Below are 16,302 nucleotides of genomic sequence, written 5' to 3' on the forward strand. Positions count from 1 at the left end.
TCTTACTTTGACTGTCCTCTTGAATTTCACACATTATTTTGTGGCCATGGTGGATTATGCCAGGATGATTCACTGACAAACAGGCAATGAGTGTGGCTACATGCATTTCATACTAGCACAGAATGATCTGAAGACTGGAAAAGGGAGGGAAAGGTACAGTGGCATTCACTGTACTGCTGCTGTGACACCACCTTGACACACTCCTTAGATTTAACATTTCATTAATTGGGCCAGCTTGAAAAAATCCCACTCATCTTCTCTCAAATTTTGTTACTTGCTCTGGATGATGAATAGAAACCCGCTTGAAAAAAAAATCCAGGACTAATATACAACTCACGGGGGAACAAAAAGTCATTGCAATATGCCCAACCACTGTCATACCCCAAAACTCCATGAGAATATCACCCTGGAATTCTCATGGAGTCCCTCTGGGACAGCAGTTCCCAGCATGCACAACTGGAGGAAAAGGTACACAACAAAACTTGGGCTTATCTACAATCCATCGTAAAGTACATTTTTAAGTACAAGTCTTTACTAAATAAAAGCAGCTGAAAGGAACTGCCTGATATACAGCCAGACAATAAAAGCAGTAATTAAATATATCTTTGGCAGTATTTGAGACATCTACTTTTACTGTAAGTAATAGATTCATGTCTTAGAAACAGATATGTATTTTCATTTACTTCCATGAACAGTACAGGTAGCAAACAGCAATTTATTAAGAAAGTGAACAACTTCTAGAAATTAAGTTCCTGGGGACCACATCTGTAAAACCATACTGATAGGAATGGACACTGACAGAAGTATCAGAACAAGTTCAGAAAATATTAAAAGCATTTCTTTAAGAATCAAATTATGTACAGAGATCTGAACTTCTGAAAGCAAGTTCTGAAGGAAAAAACAATCCCATTATCACTTATGAAAGAAATTAGTTAGGAGGGAAGGCTCTTTACTTGTTATTTTGCATGAAAGGTATTTTTATCCAAATACATCTGTTAATGCTGACAGATATCACATCACTGGCATGGAGGCAGATTCCAATAAATAAACTCCTTCTAAAACTAAGTTTTTCACAAGAGGTGGGCTTGCCAGACTGATGTCATTAATGTCTATTTCCAACTACTGCAGAATTACTTCTGCACTCTTGTTCCTGAGTGACTGCAGCAGGCACCATCAAGGCTTGATACAAAGTTTTGAAGAGGACCAACCTGTGATTTCTGCTGCCACGGGTGAATTACACCTACAGCCAGAGACACCAGCATCTACCCATCCCATAGCACTACAGCCTCTGACAAGCTGAATCACACCCTTGTCAGAAAGCATAAAAAAAAATGGGACAGGAGCTCTGTCACACCACACCCAGATGTGAACTGGTCCCAAACCTGGGACTTGGCTCCACTGCTGTGTCAGGCTGCAGCTACATCCCTTAGCAAGGCACTCCAGCCAGGCCCACCACCCCTGTGGGAGAGCAGAAAGTGCATCAGCCTAAATGGCACAGCCCAAACTGCGCTCAGGCAGCTCAGCACCAGTCTCTCACTTTTAGAGATGCACTTTTAGGGATATGACCTAATTTCTAGATAGTATTACACTTCCAGATCATGGACTGTCTAAAGAGACTGCCACCACATTCTCTATTCAAAAAATCTGTATGGACTTATTATCTGTAAATAATAATGCTACATGGAGTTCTAAAAAATAAGACATTGTTTTCAGATGCTTTTTACATGATCCCCTTGTCTCTATAGGACAGAAACACATACCAACCCAAGCAGTAACTTTTCTATCTCACTCTCACTGCATAAAATAACCAGGCAAATAAAGCAACAAACCTAGAAGAACTTGCAGCACCAGTCTGGGGTCATCCAAATCTAAGAGGTTTACTGCCTGGATTTTTAAGCTCAAGGTTTTGCTGAAACTGTGTAGGAGAAGTTATGACTCTGCTTCTCCTCAAACCCTCACAGGGAAGTACTGCCTTTGTCCTACACTGCTCCTTCTAGCAAGTTACAGCTTCTGGATTGAGGCAGTGACATATGCTCTACTCCCCTAAATAAAACAAGTAATCTAGCAACCTCAGTCTCCTTTTTCTAAAGGAATTTCAAATATTTAGGGTACTGGTAAGTGTTATGGTACTGTGTGGCATGAATGTCCAAAACTTTTTATGTCACTTGGATTTCCTAAAGTTGTTTCCTTTTGGAATGTTTTCCCACAATCACACCATATTTTGCTTACATTACACACAGCAGTGATAAGAACAAAACCACCACCAAAAATAACTTGCTCCTGATCCCCAGCTCAGGGCATTAGAGGCCACAGAGCTTTGACTCAACCCTTCTTCTGTGCTTTAAAGTCTACCAGCCCCGGTTGTGCCCTCAGCAGAACAGGCACCCTTATTCCAAAGGCAAGGCTAAGCCGTGCTCTTTGGGGGTTGCTGCATGCTTCACATAACTTACCTCTTCTTCATGGGCTAGAAAGGATCCAAGCTATGCTATCCATCGTGGGGGTGGGACCTTGTGTGTGCCTGGGGAGCTACAACAGTGGTATGATCTACCTGGCTTGCCAGAGGGTATTTGGAAGAAATACAAGAGATAGCAAGCCAGCTGACTGGGAAGCTTTTCTTACAGCAGCTATCCCAGATATGCCAAGTGAAAACACATCTTCAAGGACAAAAGAAGTTTTGACATTAACTTCAGTCAAGCTGAACATTTTCTTCTAAACCAGGAAACACTTTTTTCTTTCTTACACATCAGGCATCTATCACACAAATCTACCAGATCCCAAAGACCCTGTAACACTACAGCTACTTAGCACTGTCTTTCCTGTGCCCAAGAAGTACACAGAAGAAGACTGACAGTAATATTAGGCAAAGAATTTGATAGATAGTATTAGTCAAAGAATATCACTTCAAAGGCAACATGTGCAAAATGATGTCACTTTAAAGCTGGCAAATGCAAGTAACCAGAAATAAATGGGGAGCTCAAAACAGTATTAATAAAGAAAAACTTACTCATGTTCTATAATGTAGAAACTGTTTATGAATTTCACCTACATGTATCTTCAGTCAAGGCCCACTCCCCTTCCTCAGCTCCATTAAGAAACTCTAAAGAGCAAATCTATACAGAAATTTAAAGTAGAATATTTTTGCATTTTAAAATTGCATTATTTGACATAGCCTTTTACCACAAGAAATTATTTTAAGACACACTGCCTCAGACTCTCTACTGATGCATTTGCTTCACTTAGAACAGAATTGCTTAGCAAATAATAAGAAATACTACTCTTTGGCAATAGGTACAATATATGCAACAAAATAAGTACCAATTGGTACAAAATATGCAACTGAGATTCCTCAACACAGAGTCACAGTTAACAAAACATAACAATAATAGATTAAAACCCAAAAAACCAAACAAAAAAACTTCCACCAAAAAAAAAAACAAAACAAAAACCCCACAACCAAAACCAACCCCACAAACTGATTCAGGACTCTTTTATTAAAACAGAGGCTAGTGAAAAAACGAAATGCTTTTGACAGCATCCCAGGATTTTTCTGCTAGGACACACACTACAGGGAAAAGAAAAGCATGGCAAACTGTCAGCTGTTAGAGGAAATAACCATTTAGCATTGTCCCCTGTGACTTTCCTTACCTACATTTCTCAAACACTGCACGGTGACAGCAAATCCCTTTGTTCGTGGCAGGAGGTGGTACTTGAGCTTGGGCAGACCTTTGGCTTCAGCCACCTTCATGCTGATCTGGTGCTTCTGCTCTGTGAACCTTGTGCCCTCACAATGAATCAGGAACTAAACCCAAAACAGAACTACAGTCAGACAGAAGCTCATGTTTTCTTGTGATTGAGCAGAGTTCTCTCAAATTCCCACCAGCACAACCCAAATTAACACTGCTAGCTGGGACACATGTAGCCACACACACATTTATGTAATTTATCTGACTGAGGTAACAAATCCCAACCAACCAAAAAAAAAACAAACCCAAAACCGCAAATCCAAACACTCATCCAACCTGCCATCCAGTTTGAACCTCAGCCTTTTGGCTTTAAGATCTGCTCTGCTATTTGCCATCAGAATGACTTGGTTTCTCTGAGTCACTCCATCTCTAATAAGCTGTTAGAAAACACTCAAAACATCCTCCTGTTGCAAATCTCTCTCTGATGATAAAGCATTCAAATATCTGGGCATCTAAAACTTGCTAAGTGTCTAAACCAAACACATTTCTAGGAAATGCTTCAGTGCCCAGCTTGTTTGCCCCTCATTCTAACCTGCTTACTTTCCCTGCGGCACAGGATCCAAGGGAATGGCCTGAAGTTGTGTCAGGGAAGGTTTAGGTCGGATATTAAGATAGAAAACTTCAGGCAGCAACTCTGATGTCAATGAGACAGCTGCCTTAGATGTAAGGCAGCACATGCAGGACAACTGAAAGGCTCATGCTCTTATGAACTATACAGAAGAAGTGCTCAGACATGAATAATTACAATCTTGCCACTGGCAGGCAGGGGAGAGCACACAGATCTTTGGAGATTTACCACTTGCTCATCTGCTTTCTGCCAAGCATGAATGCAAACTAACACATCAGAGAGCACTGCCAAATGACACAAAGTAAGTCCTTATAACCCACAGCAAAAATGTAGCCAAAAAAGACAGAGATATTGAAGAAACTAGCCAAGCAGCCAGATTCAGCTCTAGCTCATCCAAGAGAGCTTTTACCAGTGTGTTGCATGCATAATGTTATTCAGATTGATGAGATACAGAGGAACTGATGGGAAATTCTCTCTTGTTCACTTAGCATGCTTTGCCTTCTCTACTTTCTAAGGTGCTATTCTTGTGCCTTTTGACATTATGTCATATACAAAAGCAAATTAAAACTCCACACTGCAATAACCCCAGGTGTACATTAACAGTAATCTCCATTACATAGGTATAGCTCCTTTTTAGCAATCCCTCTGCAAGAGAATCTACAGGATGGTGGTGGCTTGTGCTCACTGATTAGAGTGGAGCTGCCTACATGTACAGAAGTCACAGAGCACAGGCAAATTTCTGGAGAGAAACTGAAACTGAAGTCCCAGAATCACCCCTTTGCCAGACAGCCTCCTGCCTGTAAGTCACATAAACACTGAAGCACAGAGATTAGTTTTGATTGCTTAGCACTCATTTAAACCAATGACAATTAACAAAAGGAATTTGTTTCAGAGTATGAGAAATACAGCATATACATCTTCATGAGGAAACAGCATAGTTTCTGTAGGCCCTGGGGATGCTGCTTAAGATTCCATTTCTTTAACTGAATTGCACTCTTGCCATCACTAGCTCAGAAGAACTACAATTTTTATGATTTCTGAGAAGAGGGAAAAATTCCAAGCCTTTTCATTCTCAGATAAAGAAATGCCAGGCATGGTGAATACTAAAAAATTATGGTAATCCAAAAAGTAAGACTTTCTTGTTATTGAAAAGTTACACCAATTCTTTCCCTTGAGCAGAGACAATGGCTACATTAGACCACTTCTCTGACCAGGTGGCTTCTACTTCTACTGGGACATGTCTGGCCAAACACCTTCACAGGAATGGCAGAATCACTGGGAAGGAGAAAACTCTAGTATATTAACTCTGCAATGTAAGGTGAAAGGAGAGCTAAGGTAACAAATATAGCTGATGTGCTTCAATACCACATTGTCACATACATCTGTTATACAGCTATGAGCCCCTGCATCTACCCCTATCCAGTGCCTGTAATGAGAGAACCACAAAATTTACTGAGTGCATCACAGTGCAGGTATTTTTGCAGTAGTATCTGTAGGGCTCCATACTACAGAGAAGGAAACAGCACAGAACATGGGAAACTCCAGAGAGAACTCATTTGAGAGTATTCTCCTGATACTCCCAAGGAGGCTAATGAATCCAAAGTCTCAGGAACAATCTGGTAAGCATCACATATTGCCTGTGCCTCTCACTCCTGCTACCTCACACTCCATTTGTTAAGCACCACTCACCCAAAAGTTTTCAGGGTAGTCCCGGAGATTGAGCAACTTCTGCACCACAGTTTTCCGATCTTCCTCCCACTTGCGCTTGCAAAAAACTATCTCTAGGAAATACCACATCCAGCCAATGATAGGCATGTAGGAGAGCTCCTTCTTTGCAAGCACTTTGGAACTCTGCAGGACAGAATCAAAGCAACACAAACAGGGTTAAACCACTTAAGAGTGCAGTGTGGGTATGGGACTTGCTTAGTTAGACGCAAAGATATCCATTTATATTGACCAAACCCAGTTTTAACACCAGTGTAAAAGTAAAACAAAGAAAAATAAGGTTCTCTCATAGGACAGAACAGTCAAATCTAATCTCAGGTATCTGCATGGAAGACCTCTAGAATTAAATATATATGAGTGTGTGCTGCTCTCTCCTACCCAAACACTGAAACCCAAAAGTGAAGCCAAATTCCTTCAAACATGGAGGAATCCATGTAAATAACCTGAGCTGTATGAATCAAAATTCTTAATTCAATCAGATCCTGGCACTGGCAGCTCAAGTTCCTTTAAGATACCTTGAAACTATACATCTCTACATGGAGGGAAAAAAAAAAGAGGAAAATAAAAAGCAGAGTCACAGAGCCACTGCAGCACAACATACTGATGCTATGCACACATGGTTTACCAATAGAAGAAACCATAAACACTAGAAACAACAGCAGCAATAAGAATACTTAATTTGTGCTCAGTTTTGTTTATGAAAGGGCATACTTAGAGTAGCGAATTTCTCATCAAAGCATGCTTCTGGAGTAGGAAAAAACAAAAAAGCACTCTTTCTGTCTCATAGGTGTGACAGACACTGAAGTGACTGGTCCAGACACTTGACAGGAAGTCTGTGATTTATCAAGTATTCAACATGTTCTGTAAGTTAATCCTACTCCAGAATTGAACTCTGTGATCATTTCAGACTAACATCCCCTAGGGCAGGAGAACTGATTCCATGTGCTCCTTTCCTGTCTTCCAAGCCAGCCCACCCTGGTGAGCTGTCTTACATTTCACTTGGTTATTTAATCAATAAAATGGCACATGTATGTGTTGTGTTCATAAAGAAATTGTTGCTTCAGCCTTTCCTAAAAAACCAGTGACATTTCCTTAGAAGAAAGATGGGAATAATTACAGTCCAGTTTCTGACCATGATATTATTATAAGATAACCCATCCAAAAGCTCTGCAGATAGATTCCAGGGCATGGAATTTGACTAGAAATTACTTATTGATAAAAGTTAGCATCAACAGAAACTATTTCCTTTTACTTTTTTAGTCACTCTAGTTCATTTGGCTGCTACAAGAAGAGACCTGACCTAATTCTTTATCTCAGCTCATTTTTTTCATCTGCTCTCCTTCCTTGAGAAGGAAAATTCCTTAAATAATTAAGCTATCTAAAAGCTTAAGACTGGAAGGCAAGTGCACATCACACAGCTTCACCAGCAACTGTTACACAGAAGCAGAACAGAGGATGACAGAGAGTTCCATTTCTAAGAATGGGGGAATCATCTCTATCTAATGATTTAATGCTTTGCAATAATAGTGCTCCCTCTTGAGAATTTGAGAATTTCATAATTTCAGTGATGGGCTCAGATCACTGCTCCCCTGAGAAGCAGCTGCAGCAATTTCAGTTTCAAGCCAGGTTGTACATTAGTGCCCCTTACATGAGAGCAGCAACACTGAACTCAGCCTCCTCTTCCAGCTCCACAAACTGGGCACAGAGAAACAGGCTCTCCTTTTACCATTTTCCTGCACAAGAAGGCCAACAGCAGCCCTGTCCCCACCACCTCCACCCCACAAAAAAGAAGAAACTTCAACATATTCTTAAAGTTTATTTACAGTAAGTGTTGAGTGTCATAAGAACTACCATAAACTAACCCAAGTGTACTCTGTGTAGAGGCACAAAGCCTCCAGAACACAGTGTCAGGAGAGACAATGTAATAGCTGTCCTGCAGACTTTAAAGTACAGAAATTATAGTCCAAAAAGCTAGCTAAAATGACTATTTCACCATATCTATTTTTTAATACTTTACATATTTTAAAAAGAACATGAGTTTCACAAGAGGCAGGAAAGAAGTTGCACCTAGCCCAGTGATACCAAGAAATGTGACTGTGAGATAAAGTGAGATACAGAACACAGCAAGTGTGTTCTCTAGCGCAGGTATAACCACAAAAGCACAACAGATGTCTGAACTCTTCCCTGGGGCACGTTCTGATTCTTTTACTGTGCTGATGCATTTTTAAAATTTAAAAGCCCTCTTTTAGACACGTGTGAGTATGACTCCTTAGATGCACATAAAAATAAACTAAATCACCTCACACTATTTTATGCACCCATCTGTTCTAGCAGTAGAAGGAAGGCTAACAACAGAACTAATTAGACAAAGCAAACTCCTCAGAGCATTATGCTGGCAAGGCTGTTCCTGAGAGGGAGGAATACATCAGGCCTCCCCTTGGAAGCTGCCCTGTATCCTGGGGAATGAGATGCTGGAGATCAGTGCCACAGAAAGGGACCTGGGGGTCCTGGTTGATGGCAAGTTGAACCTGAGCCAGCAGTGCCCTGGCAGCCAGGAGGGCCAGCCCTGTCCTGGGGGCATCAGGCACAGCATCACCCGCAGGGCAAGGGAGGGGATTGTGCTGCTCTGCTCTGAGCTGGGGCAGCCTCACCTCCAGTGCTGGGGGCAGTTTTGGGGGACACAACATAAAAAAAACATTGAACTGTTAGAGAGTGTCCAGAGGAGAACCATGAGGATGGTGAAGGGCCTTGAGGAGCAGCTGAGGGCACTGGGCCTGTTCAGCCTGGGAGAGACTGAGGGCAGAACTCACTGCAGTTACAGCTTCCTTGTGAGGGGAACAGGAGGGGCAGGCACTGATCTCTGCTCTGGGATGACCAGTGACAGGACCCAAGGGAATGGCCTGAAGCTGTGTCAGGGAAGGTTTAGGTTGGAAAAGGATATTAAGAAAGGGTTTAGCACTGGAACAGCTCCCCAGGGAAGTGGTCACAGCACCATCTGACAGAGTTTGAGAAGCATTTGGACAATGCTCTCAGGCACCCGATGTGATTCCTGGGGATGGTGCTGTGCAGGGCCAGGAGTTGGACTTGATGATCCTTGTGGGTCCCTTCCAACTCTGTGTGTTCTGTGATTCTGTGATCCCTCTTACAATAACTAGAGCTGTTTTGTTTCAGTCATCTACCCATGCACAGTTCCTGTGAAAGTACCTGGGGGAAAAAGTGCAACTATAATTGACTTCAGCCACTAACTTTTCCTTTACTAAAGTGCTTTGGTAAACATGTGACAGTTGCTTTTAATATTCAAATTCAGCTTGTTCAACAGAAAAATAATCATTAAAAAGTGCTGACTTATTCCACGTAATCTGCCTTCTTGAAGGAAGTCAAACATTTTCAGTGCTCAGAATGGTGTAATTTCAACAGATGTTTAATGAAATTACCACTGGACAGGAACAACTTATCTACAATACTAACATTTTAATCCAGGTTTATTTATTTTGGCCAAGTTTGTTCAAATGAAATGCCCATGAAGCTCTCCTTCATGAATGACTGCACCAACATCACCTTAAAAAAAGTATTTTTACAAACTTGCTTTAGTGCATTTGCTCAACTGTGCTGTCAAAGAAAGAAAATCATGATTCTACATGTCCAGCCTCAGTTATTCAACACCTCTGGTTTAAAGAGCACAACAAACAGCATGAAATCAATGTGAAAGCTGGAAGAGTCCAACAAAACTTGTTCCTGAGTTTTAAAATAAGTTCATTGTAGTGCAAACTATTAGCAACAGCAATCTGCCTTGTAAGTTACTTGCTCTGCAGGCTCCCTTCAGCACTGACATACTTTCAGTGATTCCAACTGCTCTACTTTTGAAATATATCACTCCTTCATATTATACTCTCTGTGACATCATGATGGCTAGGTATGTCTCTTAAGTCACTCAAAGCCATCATTCCAGAAATTTAGTTATGCTCCTAATTCCTCATGCTTTGTATTGAATAAAATTTCTCCATGTTGGAAAGGTAACACAGACTTACCAAGTAAGCCTGATTTTGTCCCTTTACACTTCAAATCTAGTTTAAAAATGTGTGAATATATTAAAATGCACAAACAATCTATTGTGCCCACACACCTATTAGTCTCATACAATAATAGAAAAAAGTATCTTCTCACACCTACATTTAAGGCCACACTCAGCTTTTTGAACAGCAAGCTTCAACATAAGCAACTCTCAAATAAAATTAAGTTGCCTGACATATGGAACTGGTAGTTAAGGTTAAAACCAGCAGGTTTTGCTTTAAAGCACAGGCAATTTTTGCCAATATTAATGTCTTCATCTCAGACAAATGGCTGTTAAAATTACTAACAAAGCTATTTTATTGCTGCTTTGTCAGACCAAGCAACAAAGCAGTGAATCCAGGCAGGGAGCATAATAAAGTACTTTTGGTAAGAATCCTGAATAACAGCTCTCTCCTCAGAAATAGCCCAAGTCCTGATTTTGAGTTCTGGTGTCCAGTTGGGTCTTTTTTCAAGAGAATGGTTAGCAACACACCTTGAGGAAAGTAAAGGCTACTAATGCATTTGAATGGGGACACAGTGCTTAGGCTGTCCCAATAAGGTAAATCCTAAGACTGGAATGTCACAGACAGGAAAAGGGAAGGACACAGCAGAGAACCTCATTCATACACATGCCAAGATCTGAGTCCTTAGTAGAGCACTCAGATTCACAAACCTAAAAACAGGCAAGAGACTATGCAACTCCATCTCCCAGAAACATCAAAAAAACCCCAACCCCTAAATCACACTGATAAACCAAAGCCACACTGATAGAGCTTTATAAACTTGTAGGGATTTTGGCAATTTGGGTATAAGGAGAAAGCCAGTTCAGGAGAAGAGAGACAAGAGAAGGAGCAGAGAAATGCACAATGTTTCAACTAAGATCAGGAAAGGCAGTTTTCAAAAGGGAATGACTTTTTTTTTTTGGGGAACCAAAGGGGCAAGACAAGTTTAAGGATGTTCAAATAAACAAAAACAATGTCTGGATTTCAGCTGCAACAGAGCTAATTTTCTTCCCAGTAGCTGTGTTTTGTGTTGAGGAGCAGAATAATGTTGATAACACAAGGATGTTTTAGTTGTTGCTAAGCAGTGTTTACACTACATCAAGGACTCTGGCTTCTCACCACCCTGCCAGCAAACAGGCTGGTGGACACAAAGAGCTGGGAGGGGACACAGCAGGACAGCTGACTCAAATAGCCAAAGGGATATTCCATACCATTTGATGTTATGCTCAGTATATAAACCAGGGGGAAAGACGGCTGGGGACCACTGCTAAGGAACGGGACTGTGGTGAACAACTCCATTGTGGATCATTTGTTTTATACACTCTGATTCTTTTATCACCATCACTGATTATCATTGTTTTTGTCCCTTCCTTTTCTGTCCTATTAAACTCTACCTCAAGCCCAAATTCCTTCCCCTCCCTTCCCCAGTTCTCTCCCCCATCCCAAGGGGGGCAGGGAGTAAGCAAGTGGCTATGTGGTGTTTAGCTGCCTGGATGGTTACACCACAACAACCAAGCAAAAAATTACTACATTTAAGGGCTTCATTAAAGAAATATTCTAGCTGTAAAATACTGAGAGTTTGAACATGCATGTGACACTCTTAAGATTGTTACTGCTGTCTGCCAGAGCTGCAGGGCAGAGCTGGATGTCACAACAAAGCCATTCTGCCTGCTGAAGCCAAGCACTGTCAGTTCCAACTCCTTTGGCTCAAATCTCTCTTCACCTTCTCCCTCTTCCTCCTCCCCAGACATTTCTCTCCTCTTCACTGGATTAGTTAAGGCAAAAAAGAGACTGAAAGAGTTTTAAAACATGGCCAAACAGGGCAGACAAGCATCATAACAGACACAGGAGACTGCAGTGCAAGATTTCCTTTTCAGCAGCAGCGGACATGAGATAAGCTGAGCAAGGTGTTGGCTGGTACCCAAAGTTTGCATAGAAACTTCACGGAGTATACAATTAAACATCATTAAATATAAACACCCAATGGCTCACAAAGTCCCTGAGCTAAAAAACACCAGAGGCTATGACACCTCAGAAAGGCCCCTGTGTACCTGGCTCTTTCCTGGAACTCTTTTCCTAAATGCCAGCCATAAAGGTTTTTATGTTCCTAACTGTGGGCCACACCATGCCCTGAAACTCTGCACAGGGGAAGCTCATGTACGGCAGCACAAGTCACCCACCTACACTCCTCATCACTGCACAATCACCTACCCTTGCACTGGCCCAAGACAAGTACCAGTACAGCAATATAGGCAATCCAATCAGGAAAATCACTGTTTGGTGTTTTCCATTCTTTATGTTTTTTTTTTTTTTTTAACATGGCTTAAGAAGAACTTGGGCTGGTTGCCCCAAAAGGGAAATGCACTGCTTTGTTAAGTAAAGACATCTATGCAAATGAGAGCACATGGAAACTATTTCTTCTGGGAACAGTTTCTGGGAAGTAAAACCACAGTACATTTCTCAGGACTGAAATAGTTTTGTGTTGGTTGTTTGGGTCTTTTGTTTACTTGCTTTTGTTTTGCTGTTAAAGAAAAAAAAAGCAATATCACAACCAGCATATATCAGTTTCTAAAATAATCCTAAGATTAGCATACATGCAAACTGAATAATATATGCAAGCAGCCAAAAAAAAGGAAAAATATCTTTTCAGTTAGTGCAGCACAGTAATTTCAACAGTTTCTACTTTGTGGTTTCCTTATGTGTAGGTAACAACATAAAATACTAAAACAGAAACCTTATTAACTTGGAAAACTATTAAAAATTGCAGCTAGTAAGATTCCATCCAACTACACAGCAACGATGTAAAACAAGGTATTTTTCACCTTGTAGGCCCCATTTACTTTGTGCAGAAAAAATCCCTCAATTTTCTGCATTGGTGTTTTCTGACCCTCTAAAACACAGCTTTATTTAGAGAACTGAGGGCATTTGGCTTACCAAATTAGACAGACTGTACTTCAGCACCACTGTTTTTTTGCACATAGGAACAGGTTTCCCTACATTTCCTACTGTTCCATGCCATCCTGCAGCTCTGTACTCAAGTCCTAGATAACATGGCAGAAGTTACTCAGAAGCCAACAGCCATTTTGGTTACATAAAGAGCCTGTAATGCTTAGGTTCACTTTCCTCCCCTTTTAAGGCCCCGTTTTTGTTAAACAGACTGCCATTATTCTAATTTGAAAGTGACAGGAGTGGTGCCTAAATATCCAGAAAATGCAAGAAGTCCAAAGGGAAGGCCACAAAAATCAGAGGTTCACACAATCCAAGGTCAGGACTTTTGCCAGAGGCCAGTATCAAAGCTACAAGGATGCTGAAGAACACTGCCAAAATGTGCCACTGGTTTTCTTCCTTATGAGGGAGGAACTCTTATCTAAATCCTTTATAGACAGATAATATCATCACCATCACAGAATGAAGTCAGGCTGATTTAGATGGGGGCTTGAATTAGCCCCATGATCTGACAGGGGAAACAAAAAAGCAACCCAGAAAACAAAGGCACATGAACCCCTAGCTTAATGCAGCAGTGTATTCAATCATGTATAATTCATGCCTCCCCCATCTCTTACTGCTTTTAATTACTGCTTTCACTTAAGATGTAGCCAGCCTCTCTCATCTTAAGTGATGGCTGCTCTTTCATTCTGAGAGAGGCAGGCTACATTATTCAAACTCTAGCTGTGGATTTGTAAGGCTACGCTGGAAAAAGCAAACAAATTCTGTAATTAAACTGGGAAAGAATCACGGGCTAGCTCATCTTTGTGCAGCACAAGGAACTGCAATAGTTACTTAGTAAACACACAGAGAGAAATAACTGTAATGATCTCCACAAGTTAAGAAAATATTTCCTTCATCAGCTTTAACGGCAATGCTTTTAAAATAGCTGTGGTTTCCTGAGCCATCCTGTCTCCACACACTTGCACTGCACTGCTTTAGGTTCACCTCTAATTTTGGACCGCAGCCTAGTGAAATTTGAGCACACATCTGTTAATTCAAAAACACAATTATTTTGCTGTTTTTTCCACATCCAAGGAGATTTATCTTATATACTAAGAAACTCACCCCCAAGACCCCAAATCTCTCACAAAAGTTCCAACCACAGAGAAAGTCAATTTCAAAGTTGTGATTAAGGATTACGATGGCATTCTCCTTCCCGTACTTGTGGTAACTCTCTGGGTCAGTGTAAAGGGTGCAATCGGTGCCTGACCACCATTCCAGCAACATCACCATCTCTGAAACAAAGAATGAGAAATATGTGAATGCACACAGTATCTGCAAAACCACAAGTCAGTAATGTGTTGAAAACATCAGTCACCTCAATGGCATGTGGCAAAGAAAGTGCTGCAATGAAGAACATGTAAGAGGGCTGTTTAAAACACAGCTATCTTTACAAGCTGGAAAGTGGTTTCTCAGCAGTATCCTAGTGACTATCATATGCCTTTCATTTCCTATTTGCTTGTTCCATTATCAAGCACAGGCTTGTACTGTACACTTTGTGTTTGTTTTGCTTGGAACTTTAAGTCTGACCACAAGACTTGTGAATCAAACCTTTATTTAGGCGAAATCACTCTGGTCTGGGGCACAGGAAATTGAGGTGAGTCAGTAAAGCCAAGAAACTCGGAGAGCTCTATCTCCACAGAGATGTAAAATGAAAACCTGAAAAAAATGGCTGTCCTAAAGCAACCCATGTCTTGAGCTGGGAGTACTGCGGGGCTAAATGAAAGCTGTCTGTCTGAGACTGAAAAGGAGTTAAGGGCACGTCTGCCTCCTGACAAAGCTGTCAGGAAAGTTCTGAACCAAAGTAATGGTCTAATGCAAGGGGCTATTCCTTGTTAAGTGAAACATATCTCTCTGGTGCCACATGAATGCCTCTGCTGGAAGGATGACATATCCATGATGCTCTCCCGCCTTAAGACAAGCCTGAAGGCACCAAAAATGCTCATTTACCTCATGAAAGATCAAAATCAGGCCAGTCTTTGAAACACATTTGAATTCCTTTTCCACTGTGGTCCTCTACTGGTCCCATCTACTGACGGAAAACATAAACCAGCTAGGAACAGGTCTACATTTCCAGCCATCATGAGTAAAATTATCTGCCTGAAGCTCTTGGATGAAATTGTGCTGTACATTGGAGAACAGGCATTAATGATCTGAATGAGTTCTATCTAATAGTGTTACAGGCAGGCTAACAGACAATCTCTATTCAGGTAACATTACCTTAAATACCTTAATAAAAGCGTGTTTCTGAAACAGATAAATGGTTGACTTATCAGTCCACTTGCTTACTTCTTGGAGTTTTACCGCCACAACTGGGCTGATGAATACATATTCAACCACATTGTGAGGGCTCCTACCTTTCAAGCAGTTCCCACCTTCAAAGCAATTCCTCCAGTGACACTGCCAAAGAATTAAGGCAAAGGAAGGAGAAAATCCATAGGAACTTGAAATCTCCACTCCCTGCTTTGAAGGCAGACTCCTTGCAGGGCATTACAACTAGCTTCAGAAGAAGCTGTTGGCAGAGAGAAATCATAACTTCAAATGCTTAATATGGATACCCTGTGTGCCTAGGAATTTTGAGCTTTTTTACCTCTCTGAAATAAAAAAAAGCACTCATCCTGCTTCAAAGAACACCCCTACCTCCTGCAAGAGTGGACAGTTTCCTTGCCCTTCACTGCACAAATCTGAGCTGCTCCAATGCCAGCACTTCCAGAATAAGTAACTAGGAAAAAAATCTCCAAGGCAGAGCTGAACTGCCTTAAAGCCATTAAATGAAAAACAGCATTTAAGGCAAGAAGGGAAGCACACAGAGTTTACTGAGACTTACACCTCAAAGTTTTGCAAGAATGAGCCATTAAAACAGTTAACACTGTTATTCTAACACCTGTAGAAGGTGTTAAAAATTCCTTTAGCTAACTATTCTTGATAAGGACCACATGACCTGCTGTGGCTCCTTCTAACCTTATCCATTCTGTAATTATGGGATAAACATGGAAACATTTGCTTACAAGATTAACTATAACTTACCTATTTTAAAGTTTTATTAAAAGCATAATTCTGCATTGACTCAATAGGAACAGTAATCTGTAAATTCTCAAGTAAGTGCACAACCTTATATAAAGAGCTACAGAACTGTTTCCCTCCATGACATTCTTCATTTCCTTTAATCTCTTCATTTTCTTTAATCTGTGTATCAGGGCAACATCAAGAAAAAGAACTCAGAAAA

The 16,302-nt window shown here is 40.9% G+C and overlaps 1 protein-coding gene across 1 annotated transcript in view; it reads right to left on the bottom strand.

The window, feature by feature from the left end:
- The window catches only part of AGPAT4 (1-acylglycerol-3-phosphate O-acyltransferase 4), a 68,826-nt gene that overhangs the window by 17,092 nt on the left and 35,432 nt on the right, over nucleotides 1-16,302 (bottom strand). Inside the window, exons 4-6 of the mRNA XM_058021023.1 lie at nucleotides 14,142-14,311; nucleotides 6,001-6,162; nucleotides 3,646-3,799 (exon numbers count right to left, since the gene is read on the bottom strand). Coding sequence (XP_057877006.1) covers nucleotides 3,646-3,799; nucleotides 6,001-6,162; nucleotides 14,142-14,311 — 486 coding nt within the window. The remainder of the gene's footprint in view (nucleotides 1-3,645; nucleotides 3,800-6,000; nucleotides 6,163-14,141; nucleotides 14,312-16,302) is intronic.

Source organism: Melospiza georgiana, chromosome 3, assembly GCF_028018845.1.
Source record: "Melospiza georgiana isolate bMelGeo1 chromosome 3, bMelGeo1.pri, whole genome shotgun sequence".
Lineage (NCBI taxonomy): Eukaryota > Metazoa > Chordata > Aves > Passeriformes > Passerellidae > Melospiza > Melospiza georgiana.